The sequence below is a fragment of the Chamaea fasciata genome, unplaced genomic scaffold (assembly GCF_029207755.1).
Source record: "Chamaea fasciata isolate MVZ Bird 193981 ecotype frontalis unplaced genomic scaffold, bChaFas1.0.hap1 SCAF_12, whole genome shotgun sequence".
Classification (NCBI taxonomy): Eukaryota; Metazoa; Chordata; class Aves; order Passeriformes; family Sylviidae; genus Chamaea; species Chamaea fasciata.
In genome coordinates, this window is record NW_027094097.1 from 15,895,706 (window position 1) to 15,914,899 (window position 19,194).

At 61.7% G+C, this 19,194-nt stretch overlaps 5 protein-coding genes across 10 annotated transcripts; 2 read left to right on the plus strand and 3 right to left on the minus strand.

Annotated features, from left to right (window-relative positions):
- Positions 1-566: 566 nt before the first annotated feature.
- On the plus strand, positions 567-4,305 carry VPS4A (vacuolar protein sorting 4 homolog A). The gene is made up of 11 exons (XM_066194833.1): positions 567-679; positions 999-1,110; positions 1,184-1,331; positions 1,445-1,506; positions 1,746-1,865; positions 1,976-2,132; positions 2,731-2,879; positions 2,984-3,065; positions 3,142-3,361; positions 3,466-3,606; positions 3,900-4,305. Exons 1-11 carry the CDS (start codon positions 659-661, stop codon positions 3,999-4,001), a joined length of 1,314 nt encoding a protein of 437 aa, XP_066050930.1. The 5' UTR covers positions 567-658; the 3' UTR covers positions 4,002-4,305.
- Positions 4,306-4,798: 493 nt separating this feature from the next.
- On the minus strand, positions 4,799-8,837 carry COG8 (component of oligomeric golgi complex 8). Of its 3 annotated transcripts, XM_066194827.1 has the most exons (6): positions 8,512-8,837; positions 8,070-8,277; positions 7,125-7,943; positions 6,290-6,458; positions 5,944-6,142; positions 4,799-5,034 (listed from the first exon to the last, which is right to left on the minus strand). In XM_066194827.1, exons 1-6 carry the CDS (start codon positions 8,826-8,828, stop codon positions 4,905-4,907), a joined length of 1,842 nt encoding a protein of 613 aa, XP_066050924.1. In that variant the 5' UTR covers positions 8,829-8,837; the 3' UTR covers positions 4,799-4,904. The 3 variants fall into 3 exon arrangements, with proteins under 3 accessions (XP_066050924.1, XP_066050925.1, XP_066050923.1); XM_066194828.1 differs by lacking the exon at positions 5,944-6,142 and having other exon boundaries at positions 4,799-5,062; XM_066194826.1 differs by lacking the exon at positions 4,799-5,034 and having other exon boundaries at positions 5,832-6,142.
- A 58-nt stretch (positions 8,838-8,895) lies between these two features.
- Positions 8,896-10,183, plus strand: NIP7 (nucleolar pre-rRNA processing protein NIP7). The gene is made up of 5 exons (XM_066194835.1): positions 8,896-9,001; positions 9,255-9,341; positions 9,426-9,564; positions 9,641-9,781; positions 9,859-10,183. Exons 1-5 carry the CDS (start codon positions 8,946-8,948, stop codon positions 9,976-9,978), a joined length of 543 nt encoding a protein of 180 aa, XP_066050932.1. The 5' UTR covers positions 8,896-8,945; the 3' UTR covers positions 9,979-10,183.
- A 205-nt stretch (positions 10,184-10,388) lies between these two features.
- Positions 10,389-12,407, minus strand: TMED6 (transmembrane p24 trafficking protein 6). Its single transcript, XM_066194834.1, has 4 exons — positions 12,179-12,407; positions 11,336-11,462; positions 11,029-11,180; positions 10,389-10,883 (listed from the first exon to the last, which is right to left on the minus strand). Exons 1-4 carry the CDS (start codon positions 12,371-12,373, stop codon positions 10,659-10,661), a joined length of 699 nt encoding a protein of 232 aa, XP_066050931.1. The 5' UTR covers positions 12,374-12,407; the 3' UTR covers positions 10,389-10,658.
- Positions 12,408-13,047: 640 nt separating this feature from the next.
- TERF2 (telomeric repeat binding factor 2) lies at positions 13,048-18,696 on the minus strand. Of its 4 annotated transcripts, none has more exons than XM_066194823.1 (10): positions 18,493-18,696; positions 18,312-18,407; positions 17,675-17,805; positions 17,400-17,486; positions 16,741-16,887; positions 16,057-16,544; positions 15,220-15,606; positions 14,658-14,743; positions 14,350-14,399; positions 13,048-13,933 (listed from the first exon to the last, which is right to left on the minus strand). In XM_066194823.1, exons 1-10 carry the CDS (start codon positions 18,683-18,685, stop codon positions 13,775-13,777), a joined length of 1,824 nt encoding a protein of 607 aa, XP_066050920.1. In that variant the 5' UTR covers positions 18,686-18,696; the 3' UTR covers positions 13,048-13,774. The 4 variants fall into 4 exon arrangements, with proteins under 4 accessions (XP_066050920.1, XP_066050919.1, XP_066050922.1 ...); XM_066194822.1 differs by having other exon boundaries at positions 16,741-16,884; positions 17,675-17,853; XM_066194825.1 differs by having other exon boundaries at positions 15,220-15,450; positions 17,675-17,853.
- Positions 18,697-19,194: the final 498 nt, after the last annotated feature.

The following is a 19,194-nucleotide window of genomic DNA, read 5'->3' on the forward strand; positions in this document are numbered from 1 at the left end:
GGGGGAGTCTCTGGGGATGATGGAGGGACTGGGGAGGAGTCTCTGTAAGGAATGGGGAGATCTCTGGGGAAACTGGGGTGGGATCTCTATGGGGATTTCTCAGGGCAACTTTTACAACAGGGCCAGAGGGGCCAGTTCAGCTGTGGGACAGGTGGGCACAGCAGTGAGCACAGGTACCTGCAGGTGTTTGGGGGTGTGTACCTGGGCATGCACACACACACAGACACTCGAACATGCACACATACACACACGTAAGCACTCATGAACACACACACACATGAATATGCACACATAAACACGTAAAAAATACACAAACACAAGCACACAGGCGTGGTCACGTGTTTTCGGGGTGTTCGCGCGCACTTGGGGCCCGCAGGGCGGGGCCTCAATAGGCGGGGCCATGAGAAACCACGCCCCGTAAAAAACCCTCTGTTAAATGGGCGTGTCCACGCGGGACCACGCCTCCAGCACACCTAAATCTACAATGGGCGTGGTTATGTGAACCACGCCCGTTTTGTAGGCGGGGCTCCCCACGCGCACTGGGCGGGGTGTCGGTTCCGGAGGCGCCGGCAGGGGGCGCGGGGCCGCGCGCAGCCGCAGTCGCCGCCGCCGCCGCCGCCGTCCCGGGGCCGCCGGAGCGGCCGCACCGGGCGATGCGATGACAACGTCCACCCTGCAGGTACCGACCGCGGGCACCGGCACGGGGATGAGGCTCCGGCAGCGCCGACACCGCGCGCCCTTCTCGCGGGGCCTCCGCACGGCCCAGCGGACAGGCCTCACCGGGCCCCGGCGCCGTGCCGGCCGGGGAAAGGCCTCACCCGGCCCCGGTGCAGGGCTCCGCTGAGATGGCCGAGCCCTGCTGAGCCCCGGTGCCGGCGCGGTGGGGAGGGAGGTGGGCGCAGCGGAAGAGCCCCGTTGCTAGCGGGCCCGGCCTGGCCCCTGGCGGTGGGGAGGGGCTCCGCCGGTGCCCGGTGCTCACGGCGCTCCCCCGCTCGCAGAAAGCCATCGACCTGGTCACCAAAGCCACTGAGGAGGACAAGGCCAAGAACTACGAGGAGGCGCTGCGGCTGTACCAGCACGCCGTGGAGTACTTCCTGCACGCCATCAAATGTGAGTCCGGCCAGGGATCTGGGGGGGCTCCGGTGCTCGGGGGGCTCCGGGTGACGCCTGGGGGTCCCTGCAGATGAGGCTCACAGCGACAAGGCCAAGGAGAGCATCCGAGCCAAGTGCGTGCAGTACCTGGACCGGGCGGAGAAGCTGAAGGAGTACCTGCGGAGCAAGGACAGGCACGGCAAGAGGCCTGTCAGAGAAGCACAGAATGACAACAAGGGGTGCGTGGGGGACGAGGGCAACGCGAGATCCCCTGTCTGGCCGTGGAGCTGGCAGTATTCCCCTTGCCACACCAGTGCCAGTCCCACTCCTGAACCCTCTCCCCTGTCTCCAGGAGTGACAGTGACAGCGAGGGCGAGAACCCTGAGAAGAAGAAGCTGCAGGAGCAGCTGATGGGTGAGAGAGGCTGTGGTGGGTTTGACCCTGTGGGGTTGAGGAGGGATTCACTGACAGCCCTGTCGAGGCGTGGCTGTGGGGAGAGGGACAGGCTGTGGGACTGGGGCCCAGGTGTGGCCTGCTCAGCACAGCTTCTGTGCTGAGGGGAGGTGAGATTGTGAGTGTGAGTAGGGACTCTGGCTCTCGCTGCTCTCCATGCCCATCTCTGCGGCCATGTGAGCAGAGTCACACCCTCACAGGTGCCATCATGATAGAGAAGCCCAATGTGCGGTGGAGTGACGTGGCCGGGCTGGAGGGAGCCAAGGAAGCCCTGAAGGAGGCCGTGATCCTGCCCATCAAGTTCCCACACCTGTTCACAGGTGAGGCCATGGTAGTGGGAGGGGGCTGTGCAGGAGGTGACCCCTCCGTGGGTGATCCCAGCACGGATCTGGGCTGGGATGGGGAGGCCTGACCCCGGTCTCTGCCGCAGGGAAGCGCACGCCCTGGCGCGGGATCCTGCTCTTTGGGCCGCCTGGCACTGGCAAGTCCTACCTGGCCAAGGCTGTGGCCACTGAGGCCAACAACTCCACCTTCTTCTCTGTGTCATCCTCTGACCTGATGTCGAAGTGGCTGGGGGAGAGTGAGAAGTAAGTTGGCAGCAGGGACGTGGCCACAGCATCGGGGCTGTTAAAGAATTGGGAGTTGGTGCCTTGAGAGAGGGTCGGAGCAAAGCAATCCCTGAGTCTCTTCCCTCATAGCCTGTGCTCCCTCATCTTTACAGACTGCTCCGTCCAACAGCAATTTTAAGCTGGGGTCTTCTAACACTTAACTGGATTCCGTCTCCTTGTCTTAACTAACTGCTATCATGCTCCAGCTTGGGGCAGCTTTGGGGCTCTCTAGAGTTGCAGCTCTTATCTGAAGATTTCCCATCTGTCCATGCTCAGAATTCATTTACAGCTCACGTACAGCGAGCTTCAAGGATGGCTTATCCCTGCCAAGCTGTGAGCAAGTCCTAATTAAACTTAACTCTACATTATTAATTTCTGGTAACCTATAATTAGACTTACTTTAATCCCTAACAGGGTCCCAGGGGAGAGCACAGCCCCTTGAGGGGCCCCACAGCCCTTGCTGGGGCACTTCCCTTGCTGCCAGTGTGGGGTTCCCAGGATGGCAGGAATGTGGGGCTGCCATGTTGGTGCTGAGGAGGGTCTCTGAGCGAGGACCCATCCTCTGCTTTGTTCCCAGACTGGTGAAGAACCTGTTTGAGCTGGCGAGGCAGCACAAGCCCTCCATCATCTTCATCGATGAGGTGGACTCACTGTGTGGCTCCCGCAATGAGAATGAGAGTGAGGCAGCCCGGCGTATCAAGACTGAGTTCCTGGTGCAGATGCAAGGTGGGAGGGGGCCTGTCCCAGGGATGGGTGGGAGCAGGATGGGGCAGGCAGAACCGGAGGATTCAGAGAATCCCTGGAGGTTGTTCTGAGCCATTTGCCTGCAGGTGTGGGGAACAGCAGCGACGGGATTCTGGTGCTGGGTGCCACCAACATCCCCTGGGTGCTGGACTCAGCCATCAGGAGAAGGTGAGCCCCACATGCAGCCCCCTGTGCCAGGCCCCCAGCAAGGGCTGGAATTGGGGCTCATCCCTCGTGCCCCCAGGTTCGAGAAGAGGATCTACATCCCCTTGCCCGAGGAGATGGCGCGGGCGCAGATGTTCCGGCTGCACCTGGGGAACACCCCGCACTCGCTGACGGACGCCGACATCCAGGAGCTCGCCCGCAAGACCGAGGGCTACTCGGGGGCCGACATCAGCATCATCGTGCGCGACGCCCTGATGCAGCCCGTGCGCAAGGTGCAGTCGGCCACACACTTCAAGAAGGTGAGCGGGGGCTGCCAGGGCCCGGGGTGGTCCCGGGGGGGAGGCACTGCAGCTGCTGTGCCCCCACCCCGAGCTCTGTGCCACGTGCCGCTGGCTGTGTGCAGGTCCGCGGCCCCTCCCGCACCACCCCCGGTGCCCTCGTGGATGATCTCCTGACGCCGTGCTCGCCCGGTGACCCTGGGGCCACTGAGATGACCTGGATGGAAGTGCCCAGTGACAAGCTGATGGAGCCCATTGTCTGCAAGGTAAGTGTCCCCTCCACAGCTTTGGCCTGGCCACTTCCTTGTTCATCCTCCAGGCCAAGGGCCAGGCAGTGCTGTGGCTCCTGGGGGTGGACGCAAACCCGCAGTCTACCCCCCTGGAGTCCTGAGCCCCACAGAGGATGGCTGGGAGACAGGAAAGGGCCTTGGGTCTGCCAGGCAGCTCCCACCGGTGGTCAGTGCTGCTGCCACGGCGCAAAGGTGCCCCACTGCCATGGGGTTCCCTATCCTGTGCCCTTGCCTGGTCTGAGCCACATGCCCACCCACGTGTATTGCAGGCAGACATGCTGCGCTCGCTGGCCACCACCCGCCCCACCGTCAACGTGGAGGATCTCCTCAAAGTGAAGAAATTCACTGAGGACTTTGGACAGGAAGGTTGAGGGGAGGCATGGGGGGTGTGGGGCTGGGGCAGCTGCAGGCCCTGCCGTGCCCCTCATCCCGGGCCGTGCCAAACCAACCGATGCTCGCTCCCTCCTGCCCCATAGCACTGCAGCGCCTGGCAGGCGTGGGGACACGGCCCGGGGGGGCTCACACTACTGGGGGTGGGTCTGAGCATGGCCTGGGCGGCCCGGTCCCCCCCCGATCCCCCACTCTTCTTCCTGCTCTTTTTTTTATTTTTTAACTTAATGCTGCTTCGGGTTCTGTCTTGTTTATATGAAAATAAAAAACAATCTGAGAGCTTCAGCTGGTGCCCAGCCATTCCCCAAGGCTCTGCCTGCACCAGGGGGCTCAGCCCAGCCCCCCAAAATGCAATGACCCAGGGCCAAGGCCTCTGCCTGTCCCAAGGGTGTGGGGGTTCCTTGCACTCCAGCCATGCGAGACAGGGATTTGTGCCTACAGCAGGAGCTACTTGGATGGAGCAGCCACCAGCTGATGACACCCACCAGCCCACACTCCATGTGCTCCTGTGCAGTCCCTGGGCTCCCCTCAGCCTCACTTCCCCTCAGCCCCATCCCAGTGCCCCCTGTGCTGTGCCCAGCTGCTGCCCACCCTGTGACCATGAGCCCCAAACAAGCCCCAGAGGGCAGGATGCCCCCCTTTGCTCCTCCCCTTGCACAGCCTTGGCAGCAGGCTGTTCCTAGACCCACAAAGGAATTCCCAGTGCCCAGGGGACTGTGGGCCGGACACTGGGTGCCTCCCTTTGCACACCCGTGGGCAGGAAGGGCTGGAGCCACGCTGAGGCCACAGGTCTGTATTGGCTGCAGTAAAGCTGAGTGGGAGCCCCCAGAGCTGCGCTGGTTCTTTCACCAGGGCCAGGGCAGCCACGTGTGGGCACACTGGGGTCAGTCCAGCAGCTCCATCCAGCCCACGTTGGTGAAGGTGCGGGGGTCCATGCGGTCGATATAGAGGATCCCATCCAGATGGTCCATCTCGTGCTGGATGATCCTGGCGGCCCAGCCCGACGCCTCCCAGCTCACCGGGACCCCGAGCTCGTTTGTGCCTACGGTCGGGGTAGTGGTGGTTAAGGGGAAAAAACGGGGACCCGTGTGGGAGTGGGGGACCTGTGTGTGGTGAGATTTGTGAGAGAACAGGGAACCCATCAGAGAATTAAGGGACCCGTGTGAGAATGGGGACACCCGGGAGAGACTGTGGGACCAGTGTAAGAGAAGGGGCCCGTGTGAGGAAGGGGCAGGTGCGGGGTCGCACCCAGAACAGGGCGGGTCGGTCCATACCAGAGACATGGACGGCCCAGTGCCGCGGGACGTAGGCGGAGAAGCCGTGGATGCTGGCGCAGCCCTCGGGGGCGGTGACGAGGCGGGTGTCGAGGACGCGGAGCGCGGGGTTGACGAGGACGCGGAGCGGGAAGGGCTCGATGCGGTGCGCTTGGCGCAGCGCCGGCGGGTACTGGGCGCAGCGGGCGGGCGGCAGCTCTACGGCGAAGACCCTCAGCGGCACCCCGAGCTGCGGAGCGCTCAGCCCCAGGCACGGCCGGCTCCGCAGCCCGGCCGCCAGCGCCGCCGCCAGCCGCCGCAGCTCGGGGCCGCCCAGCTGCTCCGGGGACACGGCGGCGGCGGCGCCGCGCAGCACCGGGGCTCCCACCTGCACCGGGGCGGCGAACGGCGGCACGGGCGGGCCCAACACCCGGCGTCGCAGCGCCCGCCAGTAGGAGCGCTCCCGCCGGTCCCAGCCCGCCGCGTGGCCGCAGCCGCGGGCCGGGAGCGGCGCGGGTCCCGGCAGGGCCCGTCCCGCCGCCCGCCCCAGCGCCGCCGCCATGGCGCACCGCGTGCGCGCGCACCCGCCCGCCGCACCGCGCCCCCTGGCGGCCCCGGCGCGCTCCTGCCGGTGACACCCCGCTAGCCCGTGGCCACCGCGGCACCCGGCAGCGCGGCGGCCCCGGAGGGGCTCTCCGGGGGCTCGGTGGGCACGGCCGCGTGTTCCCCCTCCGGGTCCGGGGCGGTCTCCGGGGACGGCTCCTCCTCGCCCGGTGCCGGCGGAAGGAGGAAAGCCAGCGGCTCCCTGAGCGCGGCCACGTCGATGCGGCCCAGGCGGCCGAAACGCTGCAGCTGCATGGGGGGGACACCTTGGGGAGGGGGAGAGAGGGGTCAGGGGGTCTTCGCGCAACGAGACCCCCACGGAGGAGGCACGAGCAGGACAGGGCCCACTCAGTGCCAGGGGGAAGCCATGGGTGTCCTTTCCTTGCAACAGAAACGAAACCCTGAGATCTCACCCAGTGCCTGTGCAATCTGTGCTGGAGGGAAAAGCACCTGCAGGCAGCGGTTCAAGTAAGGCAGCAGATCCTCCAGGAAGGCTGTGCAAAACTGGGTAAAGAGCTCCTGCTCCCGCCCGCTGAAAGCCGCCTCCTCAGCACGGTGGAAGGCCAGGATGGTTTTGGTCACCTGGGGAGACAGAGAGACAGACGGGTCACCTGATGACAGCCACATGCCCAGGTGGGTAAGGAGGTCAATGGCACTTGGCTTGTACCAGCAACAGTGTGGCCACAGACCCAGGGCAGTGCCCAACTTCCTGTGCTGGGCATTGGTGACACCACACCTGGGGTCAGTTCTGGGACACTCCGAGATAGACACTGTGGGGCTGGAGTGTGGCTAGGGCAGGGAATGGAGCTGAAGGAGGAGCTGAAGCACAAGGAGCAGCTGGGGGAGCTTAGCCTGGAGAAAAAGAGGCTCAGGGGGACCTTCTCGCTCTCCACTACTCCCTGACAGGAGGGGCAGCCAGGGTGAGGCCTGGCTCTGCTCCCAAAGAACAAGGGACAGGACAAAAAGAAACAGCCTCCAGTTGTGCCACACGAAGTTTAAGTTGGATATTAGGAAAATTTCTTCATGGAAAGAGCTGTCCAGCCCTGGCACAGGGCAGTGGTGGATCCTCATCCCTGGAGAGATTTAACAGCTGTGTGGATGTGGCACTTGAGGACACAGAAGGGGTGGCCTTGACAGTGCTGGGGGAGTGGTTGGACTGGCTGATCTGAGAGGCTTTCCCAGCTCACTCAGAACAAACCAGCCTCATGACCTCCAAGGACAAGTCCCAGCTCTGTCCCCCAGACTCACCTCAGCAAGGGCACTGTCCAGGCAGGCGGTGACATCCTGTGCCAGGGCGATGGGGCAGCAGAGCCGCAGGTCATTGAAGGCAACGAGGAGCCCATTGAGGAAGCAGGCAAGGGGCGGGAAGTCCAGCAGCACCATGGGGGGCTGCAGCGTCCCAGGCTGGGCCGTGGGCACCGGCACTCCCGCGCCGCCCCCCAGCACGGCCGGCGCCGAGATCAGCGTGTAGGAATTCATCTCCTCGCGGAACTTCTCCACCGCCTCCTCCACCGCCTTCCCGAAGGCATCGGCAGCCACGCGCTGAAAGAGAGGGGCCAGCTGCCCGCGGAAATCCACGCCCACCCTGCTGAAGGACAGCCCGAAGTACATGCACTGCCCCAGCAGCGAGTCCAGGCGGCCGCCCACGCCGCGCTCCAGGTCACGCCGCAGCGTCCGCAGGAACTCGGAGACCTTCTGCAGCACCCAGCCGTGGAAGATGGCCCCCTCGGCCGGCGCCGCGCCCTCGGCCGCCGCCAGCGGCTCCTCGTCCGAGAAGATGGCACGGTACTGGGTGACGATGTCGAACAGGTGCACCCGGCAGGCCTCGATGGTCTTGGTGATGTGCACGTAGGGGTCGTGGTCGGGGATGGCGGCCTGCGTGGAGCGCAGCCAGGCGTCCCGTGCCTGCAGGAACTTGACGCGCAGCTCGGCCTCGGTGAGCACGTCCATGCGGCGCAGGAAGCCAATGACGCGCAGGCAGGCGGGCAGCGGGATGTTGGTGCGCAGCTGCTGGATCAGCTGCGTCAGCATCAGCTGGGCCGACTGCCGCACCTCCTCCACGATGCCCTGGGGAACACAGAGCCTCGAGTCGGGGTTCACCGGGGTCAGCTCAGCACAGGGTTCTCCCGGATCACAGGGTGGGACAACAAGGGGTTCACCTCAGTAACAGGGCAAAGACGGTGCAGGGCTCACCTGGATAACGGGGATGTTTCTGTGCTTCCTCTCCAGCCGGCGCACGTAGGCCGTGAGCTCCAGTGCCTCCTCGTAGTAGCCATTACGGACACAGGTGTCCATGAGCTGCGGGATCTCCAGGATCTCCAGGATCTCCGTGTGCCGGTTCAGGGTCAGGCTGTTCATGCGCCGGCTGCAGGCGATGGCCTCGGCATCGCGCATGAAGGTCCTGCGGGGCCGGGATGGCATCAGCGGGAGAGTCCTCCCTGCAGCGGGTGGATCCCCGGACCCTCCCACCCACACCGGCCGCTCCCAGTGTTGCCTCCTGCCCAGTGCCAGCCGGCCCGACCCTTAGTGGGCTCAGCACCGGAACTTCTCGCTCCCCAGCTCAGCCCACTCCATCCCCGGCCCTTCCTGCCATGTTTCCACCCGCCGCTCCCAGTGCCCGCTGCCCGTCCCGCACCGGCAGGCGTCCTGCAGCGCGGGCAGCCGCTCCAGCAGGCTGCCGAGGCGGCTCTCGATGCCGCCGAAGCCGCGGCCGGCGCGGCCGGTGCACTCGGCGGAGCGGATGAAGGCTCGGTAGTGCTCGAAGGCGAGGCGGCGCGTCTCGGCCCCGACCCGCGCCCGCTCCGCCGCCAAGCGCGCCGGCTCCCGGCCCAGCTCCGCCAGCCCCAGCGCCGCCAGCTCCGACACATAAGCGGCGAGCTCGGGGCCGCCGGGCGCCGCCGGGCCGCGCAGCCAGGCCAGCAGCCGCGCCTCCTCTGCCGCCGCCGCCGCCATCGCCGGGGCCGCCGCGTCACCTCCGGGCCCGCCGGTTCCGGGTCCGTCACTTCCGCTGCCGCCGGTTCCGGCCCGGTCACTTCCGGCCCCGGCGGCCCCGCGTGCACGGCGCGGGAGATGCGGCCGCTCACGGAGGCCGAGACGCGGGCGGTGTTCGAGAAGCTCGGGAAATAGTGAGGGGCCGGGAGCGGGCGGGTCGGGCACGGGGACAGGACGGGGACCGGGAGGGATGGGCACCGGGGATCGGGCATGGAGAAGGGATGGGCACGGGCAGGGCTGGGCCGGCTGGATCCCGGGGAACGGGGAGACCAAGGGGGACCGAGGGAGTGGTGGACACCGGGGGTCGGCACGGAGCGAGACCGGGAGGGCCGGGCCCCGGCGGTACCGCGGCAGGAGGGGCCGGGCTCACGGGCTCTGTCCCTGCAGCATCGGCGAGAACATCCAGCTGCTGGTGGACCGGCCCGATGGCACCTACTGCTTCCGCCTGCACCGGGACCGCGTGTACTACCTGAGGTGAGGGCCCGGGGGGCGCGGGGAGCGGGGCGGCGCCGCGGGGTGCGGGCCCGGCCGCCGCCCAGCACCGCCCTGCTCCCGCAGTGAGAAGCTGCTGAAGCTGGCGGCCAGCGTCCCCCGGGACAGCCTGGTGGCCCCGGGCACCTGCTTCGGCAAGTTCACCAAGTCCCAGAAGTTCCGGCTCAGCGTCACGGCCCTGGATTTCCTCGCGCCCTACGCCAAGGTGGGTCATGGCCCCGGGCCGGCCCCGGCCCCGTGCCGGCCCCACGGCCCCTCACGGCTCTGCCCCTCTCCTGCAGTACAAGGTGTGGGTGAAGCCGGGCTCGGAACAGTCCTTCCTCTACGGTAACCACGTGCTGAAGTCGGGGCTGGGCCGCATCACGGAGAACACGGCGCAGTACCAGGGTGTCGTGGTGTATTCCATGGCCGACGTCCCGCTGGTGAGTGCCTGGCCCCTGCCTGGGTTGTGGGGGGCTATGAGGCGGGCGACCTCCCTCACCTCCCCTCCATCCCCCAGGGCTTCGGGGTGGCCGCCAAGTCCACGCAGGAGTGCCGGAAGGTCGACCCCTTGGCCATCGTGGTGTTCCACCAGGCCGATGTCGGGGAGTACGTGCGGAACGAGGACACGCTGACATGAGGGACCCGCGGGGACCCTCATGCTCTGTGAGTGTTCCGGGGCAGAACGGACTTTGTCCTGCGCCACGGCTGTGGGAAGCCCACCCGGAGTGGGATGGAGATGTGGGACCTGCCAGCACAGAGCCCTCAGGGGGCTGCTGCCAGCATGGGAGGAGGGGCCCTGGCTCCAGCCCTGTCACATAAAGCCTGTTCCTTTTTTCACTGCCTTTTGTCTGGTGTGGAGGCCCAGGGGGAATCAGTCTTCCCCCCTCTTCTGGGGAATGTGACTCACTGGGGTGTGTCTGGGGGGGCTGATGGGATTGAGGGGAGGCTGAGGATGTGCTTCAGGGAGGGAGGGAGGAGCCAGCAGCTTCGAGACTCACAGAGGCTGGATGGCAGCAGCAGGCAGCAGTCACTCCCTGGACTCTGGCAAGGATTTCTTTATTGGAAGTCTGGCAGAAAAGGCCCATTAAGACACTAAAAATGGGTAGGGATGTGACAAACCCACACAGCACACAGAACTCCGGTGCCACTGTGGCCTTTGGCTTTTCTCAGGATAATGTCAGGGCCAGAGATGAGACAGGAGCAGGGGGAACTCTCCAACCTCCTCCTGGAAGCTGAATTCAGCCTTTCCTCCCACTCTGTGGTAGGACAGAGTGGCAGCCAGGTCACCTGGCTCTGCAGGGAGGTCCCTGCCCTGTTCTAGCACTTCTGGCTGCCTGAGGTTTGAGCGTGAAAGAGGCTCTTGAGGAAGTGGAGCTGCAGCACCCCGGAGAGGACAATGACACAGCTCTGGGCCATTGACCACCAGTTGACATAGTTGTAGTTGGCCTCCAGGAGGAAGGAGTCAGCCCCTTTCCGCATCCGGGCAAAGTTGTAGAAGCGCCACATGTGGAAGGTGTGGATCTGCAGCCTCTGGATGCTCATCTGCAGGAGAGACAGAGCTACACTCAGAGCTGCCCCTGGGGCCCAGTGCTCAGCTCAGCCCAAGCAAATGCCCTGTTCAGTGTCCTGGGCAGGACATGCCCATCCCTGCTGTGCTGGGGCGCCCTATGGCCTCGCTGACCCTCACCCTGATTGCCTCCAGGGTGTCATTCAGCTCCTTCCTCTCTGCTGGCTGCTTGTGCTCCATGTTGAAGTCATCATAGTACACACCAAAGTTTACATAAACCTGCATGAAGCCAAAGTGGTTTTGCTCGTTGTCCAGGCAGAGCTGGTAGAAACCTGCAGAGGAAAAGGGGTTGTTGGTCCCTGGGTGGAAGGGCAGAAGTCAGACACATCCCAAGTGCTCAACCCTCATCCTCCCCCTGCAGAAGCAATCAGTGCTCGGGGAAGCCCTGGCCAGGCAGGCTCAGAGCTGCTGCAGGGGCTGGGGGCACCTGTGTCCTTGGTGAGGAAGTCGATCTGTCCCCTCACGTCCCGGGACGCTCCAAGCTGGAAGCCATTGGGATCACTTGCTGTGACCAGGATGGCTCTGCTGTTGCCAATCCCTGTCGCCCGCTGGACCTGGAGGCAGGGAATACCCGAGGGGAATTTGTGGGTCACTGTTGTGTCGGGGATAGAGCTGTGCCAAGCCCTGAGGACGTGTTCCTTTGGGGCTGCTCTGCCAAGCACAGAACTGGGGGGAAGCTACTACTGCCACGCACAGCTATGCACTGGCTCTCCTTCAGCCAGCCCAGTGTAAACAGGACATGAAAGGGCTGGAGTTTCCTTGTGGGAAGGGGACAGAGCTCAGGGACATGCTGTGCCAGGACCTTCGGCTGTGCCACAGCCTCTGGCTAGGCAGTGAAGGGCAGAGCTGCCAACAATGCTGGAGCTCCCAGCACCACTTTAACCAGGTAGTTTAAAAATGCATGGGATTGATAATGGATAGGGATTAAGTTGGTTATAGTAGGAAGATATTCTTTCCTTTGAGGGTGGGCAGGCCCTGGCACAAGGTGCCCAGAGAAGCTGTGGCTGCCCCTGGATCCCTGGCAGTGCCCAAAGCCACGTTGGACAGGGCTTGGAGCAACCTGGGACAGTGGAAGGTGTCCCTGGCCATGGCAGGGGGTGGAAGGAAACAAGCTTTAAGATCCCTCCAACCCAAACAATTCCATGATACTGCTGTAAGAAAGGCACAGTCCCCGAGACGCCGTGTGCCGTAGGACCAGCACGGGATGGATCCAGCACAGCCAGTCCCTGGCTGTGTCACCAACTTCCCAGGACACGTCCCCAGCACTCACCTCGTAGCTGAAGAAGAAGTTTCCCCCCTGGTGTGAGAACTGCCAGAAACACTCCACGGTGCCGGCGGGGATGACGACAGCGAAGTCGTAGCGGTCGGCGCCGCGGAACAGCGGCTCCTGGCTGGAGCCACTCAGGGGCTCTGTCCTGGGGCAGCCAGTGGGGCCCAGCAGTGCCAGCAGCAACAGCAGCAGCATCCTATCCTCCTGCTTCCCTGGGCTCCAGCACTTGTTCCCCAGGCAGGGCAGCGCGGGACGAGGCGCAGGGTAATCATTAACTGCACCGCAGTGCCAGGGCTGTGCCGGCACAGGAGCCGCGGCTCAAGGTGATCCCACTGCAGAGCTGGAGCTCTGACACCCTGTGCGGCAGGCAGGAATGGGACACAGCTCCTGCCCATGGGCAGCACCAACTGGCATTGCCTCTCACTGGCCAGTAGTGGCCTGCATCTCTGACCTAGTGCTCCTGCTGCCCAGGGCTCTCCAGGGAAAGGATTTACAGAAGGGGAGGAAAATGCATGGCCACAGCCAGGGGACAAGGGACACTCAGTGCAGCACCTGCAGCTGAAGGACAGAGAGGGAAGCAGCTGTTCCTAGATAAGACTTCTCCCAGCCCTGGCTTTGCTGGAAGGCAGCCAAGAGAAACTTAGAAACTAAGTTTACAAAGTGCCCCTGTAGCACCCCTGAACTTTTCCCACAGGAATCTAATCCTGAAACTAGCTTCCCATTTACACCGGCATGTCACACCTCCAGGGCAGTGCTGCTCCTGGCCCAACTCTCCCAGAGGGGAAGGGAAAGCCCCACATTCCTGGGGCAGTCAGTGCCCCTCTGCTGGATTTGCACCCACGAGGTAGAAATTCACACTTTCACAACTCTTGATATCAAGCAAGAAAAGTTTATTTTACAAATTATTGTTCCAGCTTTGGCACTTGAAGGCAGGAACACGTAGCAGTCTTGGAGCTCACACACAGCAAGGATAGTACCATGAAAAGTGCAAAGAAAACGTGACCTAAGTCAGACAGAAATGGAATTTTTACCATGGAAACAAACAGCTCCAAGTACTGAAGCACAAAGTAATTTTAGCTTTTTAAAGCCTCAGAGCTGGAAGGGAGGAATTTCTCCTCACAGATTAGCCATTTACAAAGCAGAAATGAACAGGGGAAAAAAAAATCCAAGGAGATCCTCTTGCCTGGATTTCTTCCCCACAGAAGCTCTGGGACTCAGTGCTGCCTCTCTTCCACGAGCAAGTGATGGCAAACATTAAACGAGTGATTCAGAGAATAGACAACTAAAGCACAAAAAAATAATCACCTATGAGATCATCCTGCTGATCACACCTGAGCAGAGCAAACAGCTGGGATTAATTTCAGCAGCTGCAGTGGTGAGGTGGACAAGGAAGTCTCAATCCAGGTGGTTCTAAATTCATGCTGAGAGGCAGTACAGCCCCTGCCACCTGCAGCACACTGATCCACAGCTGGAAAACAGGGTTCATGCATTCCTCTCAGTCATGGTTTTAGTGTCAGAGGGGCTTCCCACACTGCCTAGGACAGCACTTCTGGTCCAGCTTCCAAAAAACAACAACAAAAAGAGAGGCTCCCAACTTCAGAGCATTCCCAGTTTCTTCATGGTCCGCCAGCGATCCTTGATCATGACGGCTGTGCGGTTCTGGAAGGGGTACCTGAGGCAGATGGCTTTCCACCTCCCTTCCCCGTACTTCTTCACCCCCTCCTTGATCCACTCGCTCTCCTGCACCGTCCACTTCTGCAAACAGCAAGGAAGGAGCTGCAGGGAGGAGCATGGCAGAGAGCCTGCTGCCAGTTCCTTCCCTTGTCACCAGTGCCAGGAACAGCAGGGAAGGCAGACAGGTCCTGGCAGCTGCACACAGCACTCCAGATGTGCAGCAGCTGCCTTCCTACAGGTCCTGGCAGCACAGTGGGACCTGTTCCTGGGTAACAGCTGCCAGATGTGCGTCCCTCACCTGAACAAGACTCTGAACCTCTCCAGCATGAGGGGAATTCAGCAAACCTTGCTCTGAGCCATCAAGACAAAGGGACCTGAGGCACCTTCCCAGTGCCCTGCAGGCAGGACAGGCACAGCTCCAGCCTGTTTTACCATGGAGACTGTAGGGACACCGCCCCACTGCAGGGCCTCCTGAAAGCACCTAAGGCTCCACATACCTGTTTCTTGGAGCTGGAGATCTTGGAGATGTTGTTTTTCTCAAGGGATGCTGGAAAACAGGGAAGAGAGTTACATTTCCCATGATTTGGGAGGTACAGATCTCCTTGAGAGGCTGCCTTGGGTTTAACTGCTGAGCTGTGCAGTCAGAGCACCCTGTGACAGGCAATACACTCCAATTCCTTTATCCCAGCCTTTCTACAGGATTTCTAGTTTCAAAATTCAGTCACCCAGGCAGCAGCAAGACCCTTGCAAGTGACCCCCATGCCAGGATTAGCACAGGTAATCCCTGCCAGGAGAATTTTCATACCTGCATTTGCAAAGAGCTCATCCTCGTCACTCCAGCTGTCCTTCTCCTCTGTGCCGCAGGAGCTGGTCCACCTTCCTTGGAGGGGCCTGAAATTAGGTGAGGGTTTACTTTGGCTACTGGCTCAAGAGGTTTTTTGGGGAGCAGGTGCAGGGCTACCAAGCAAGCAGAGCCAGCCTCTGGACACTGTATTTCTCAAGAGGTGGGAAGCAGGAGAAGGATGCTCCTACAAGACTCCACAGGATGCTTCTACAGACTCTGGCCAATGATGCTAAAGCTGGGAGAAGTATGGAAAAACATGTACTGGAGTCACCTGCCAGGACCAGCTGCAGCACCTCACTACCAGCAGGACCTGATCATTTTCTCCTCTCCATTAAGCCGTAATTAATTTTAAAGCCAAACATATGGACAAGAGAGTTTGCTGTGCCCAGTTCCACATGGGCTGGCGAGCAAGGTCAACACTCATCTTAGGACAAAAGGCAAGGGTTTGGTGCTCAGGCTACCAACATCCGCAAGACAAGACTGGGGGCAGAGCAGACAATACCACACGAGAGGGGCTTCATACTTCTCACTCTGGGCAGACAAGGGCTCATCAGGCAATTTCGGAGCAGGTTTGGAAGCAGAAGAGACCACGTGCTCCTGGGAAGAGTCGGGGCACTCGCTTGACTTGCAGGACGAGCCGTCCAGCTCCACGATCAGATTGCTTATGCTGAACAAGTTTTTGATGTTACGGGGTATTTCAGGAGGCTCTGAGGTCTCAGAAGCTTGATTCTCCGTTTCTCTGCATCTCTTGGTTCTGTGGGATACAGAAGGAGACAGTTGCTTGGGGGAAGGCAAGTCTGTTTCGTCCAGTTTGGTGAAAAGTGCGTCCGAGTCCCCGGAGTCCGACAGGATCTTGAAAGCTTCTCTCAGAACAGAAATCCCACACGAGGTTACAGCTCCAGGGGGCTGCCTATAAAATAAACACAACCAAGCGGGTTGTAGAGCTCTGCTGGCCCGAAATCCAGCCTTTCCCTCCACTGGCACCCCAGCTCCTGGCCCTGCAGTGCCAATCTACAATGGCAGAGGCCATTCCCAGCCCTCCAGTACTCTTCCCAAACAGCACAGTGCCCCAGGTGTGGAGAGCACACGTTCATGCTCCACTGCCTCCAGCTATTCCTGCTGCTTCTCCACGAGAGCAGCCACTGCCCCCTCCCTGGTCACAACAGCACTTCCTGTCAGCAACTGAACCAAACCACCTCAACACCTTTCCCAGGATCCAGAGTCCTGCACCAACACCTTTGGGCTGGCCTGGGCAAGCATTTGGGGAATTAGGAGCTGCCTGGACACAGAGGATTAGCCCTTGGAAGAGAACTTGCAGCCACACTGCATCCACAGTCTAGAGCCAGACTCCTCTGCCCACCTTTGTGATTCCCTGGTGGACATTCTGGGGAGTTCTGGGGCTGCTGCTGCTGCTGGTTCTTTAGCTATTTCCATAGGCTCTGGAGTGCCCTTCAGGATGTCATATGTTGCTGTTAAATGTTCAGGTGTTGCTGCTGGGTCAGTGACTACTTCCATAGGTTCTGCAGGGGTACCGGCTTCTTCCATAATCTCTGGAGCTACTGTGGGACCAGCTGCCCTTTCTGCAGGGCTGGCAGCTCCCTCCAGGTCTTCTGTTGCTCCTGCAAACTCTGGAGCTCTGGTGGGGTCCTCCACCCTTCCCGAGACCTCTGGAGCTCTGGCTGGAGCCTCCGCCCTTCCCAAGGCCTCTGGAGCTCTGGCTGGGCCCTCTGCCCCTCTGCAGGCCTCTGGATCTGCTGCCTGGTTGCTCAGCCCATCTGCAAACTCAGAAGTCCCCAGCGAGGATTTTCCTTTGTCAGCATGTTCTGAGTTCAAAGTCTTTTTCAGTAACTTGGAGAGAGAAGAGCACAGCAGTGTTACAGAGATGATTCCCATTCCATTTTATCCCCTCCCAAAGGCGTTTCATGGATAGAAAAACGCGTTTGACCATGTAAACCTCTCAGGAATGGACTGAATTTGGAGTGTTCCAGGTTTAACTTGCTGCAAGTAGGCACCTGAGCCCCAGGGCAGTGGGGGGGACACGCACCGTCAGCAGCGCCGGCTCCGAGTCGTCCACGTAGCCCTTCAGGAACTCAAAGATGCTCTGCTGGAAGTCCTCGTAGGAGAAGTTTTTGACCTTTGGATGAGAGGGATTCTTCTCCCGGATGACAGCCAGCCACTCATTCTTCTTCTTCTAGAGGAGGGATTCACAGGATCAGGTAAGAACACCCTGGGCAAGGAAACTGGTGACAGCCAGAGCGAGGGTGTGGGCAAGGACTGGGCCGCTCCTGCTGGACATTCTCCAGGCACAATCAATTTACACTGAGGTAAGGCCAGGAAAAGGCCAGAGGAACAGCAGAACCACCTTATTTCAGGAATTCTCCTTGCCTGCAGTGCCCAAGCACCCCCCCCACTGCCTGCAGAAACAGGAATGGGAACTCCTGCTGCTCCCAGAAGCTGCTCTGAAGGTGAGCTGGAGGCTCCTCAAGGGATAAATGGTGATACCTGGAAGGCCCATGAAGGTGTGTGGGGAAAGGTGAGTGACAGAAGGGGCTCTAACATGACAATCGAAACATGCAACACTGAGGGACTAGCACTCCAGAAGGATTGTTTCCATTTTGGCCTCCTCACCCCAAACCTCCCAGGATTCATCAGACCCCTGCCAGACACACCAGCAGCTCCCACTTCATTCCAGCACAGACTCACTTGGTTTCTGGGCTCCTTCCCCATGTGCTTCTTGACGATATCAGAAGCTTTTTCAAATTCCTTGTTTCGGATACAAACAACAACGGCCTGCAGAGGAAAGCAAAGACAGATTGAAGCGAGGCACAGGGAACAGCTCAGTGCCAACACTGAATTCCCACATCCCTGCAGATAACGAGAGAATCCCACACTTGAGGCAACTCCCACCATCATCCACATGAGGCCCTTCCAAGGCAAAAGCTGCACAACACATTTACTGAGAAAGAAAAAGATCTTACAGCTTCCTTCACCATTTTCTGCACAGCCTCCATCGTCCTGTCCGCCACAGAGAACTCCTCATGGATGAAGTCCAGGACAAGCATGGCCGACTCCAGTGGGGTCAGCTCTGACTCCTTGTCGAAGGTGCAATCTATAAGAATTGGCATCCATACTTTTGGGGGGGGGTCACGGCGCTTCCCTATGGAGAGCTGGTTATTCACCTGCACAGGTGGCAGCCGTCCACCCGCACAGGTGCACCACAGATCCCACAGCCGCCGAGGCACTGCCGAGTGTCTGAACTGCAATTCCTGCCCCCCAACAGCCGTGGGAAATTCTGGAAGCCCCGCTAGAGAACTTCCCAAGTGCCCAGCACTGACCCAGGGGAGCATTTTGGAAGCTCTGAGGAGTCACCAGGGTGATGTGTTTGTCCAGCACGCCAGCCCCGGGGCACCGCGGATGCTGCTCTTGGCCCCCCAGCGAGACAGATACAAACAGCTACCCCTCACCCGCAGGGAGACCCCAGCCCAAAGCCCAGCTCTGTGCAGGGATAAAGCTCCGGCAGTGCAGGGACACGGACACAGGACAGGGAGGAGGAGGGAGCGGGCGGCAAGCAGCACCGGGGCTCCCCAGAGCTGGCAGGAAAGGCCGGGCACCTACCGAGGTTCTCGCCCTCCTCGACCCGCGACAGCAGCTGCATTATCCGGAGCATCTGGGCCATCTCCGGCTCCCTGTCCAGGGGCCGCACGAGCAGCGCTGTGGGACAAACGGCTGGTCAGGCCGGTGCAGCCCGGCCCCGGCCGCCCTCAGCTCCGCCGCTCCCCGGCCCGGCGCCGCGCACCCTGCATGATGTCGCGGAACTGGCGGAAATCACGGTTGCGCCCGGAGCGATAGGCCTCTATGGCGCGGTGGAAGTAGAACTGCAGGACCCAGCCGTTCACGGTCTTCTCAGGGAGCGCCGCCATCCCGGCCCAGTCGGGGTCGGGATCCTGATCCTGGTCCCGCTCCTGCCGCGCCACTCGCCGCGCCGCCATCCCGCCGAGACCCAGGGCGCCGGAAGTGACGCCACCAACGTGGGCCCCTGGGCGCGCGGGCTTACTGAGGGCCTCCTCGCCTACAGTTCCCGGCGGGCATCGGCACCAACCCCGCCGCGCCTACAACTGCCGGCGGGCATCGGCACCAACCTCGCCGCGCCTACAACTCCCGGCGGGCATCACACCAACCCCGCCGCGCCTACAACTCCCGGCGGGCATCACACCAACCCCGCCGCGCCTACAACTGCCGGCGGGCATCGGCACCAACCCCGCCGCGCCTACAACTCCCGGCGGGCATCGGCACCAACCCCGCCGCGCCTACAACTCCCGGCGGGCATCGGCACCAACCCCGCCGCGCCTACAACTCCCGGCGGGCATCACACCAACCCCTGCGGTAAGGGTTGGTCTCCGTCTGGCGGGCGGGAGGAGGATTGCGGGGAAGGGGCAGCGGGAGCCCAAACGGGGCGGGTGGGTGCACAGCCGGGTCCCTGCGGGCTCGGGATCGGCCC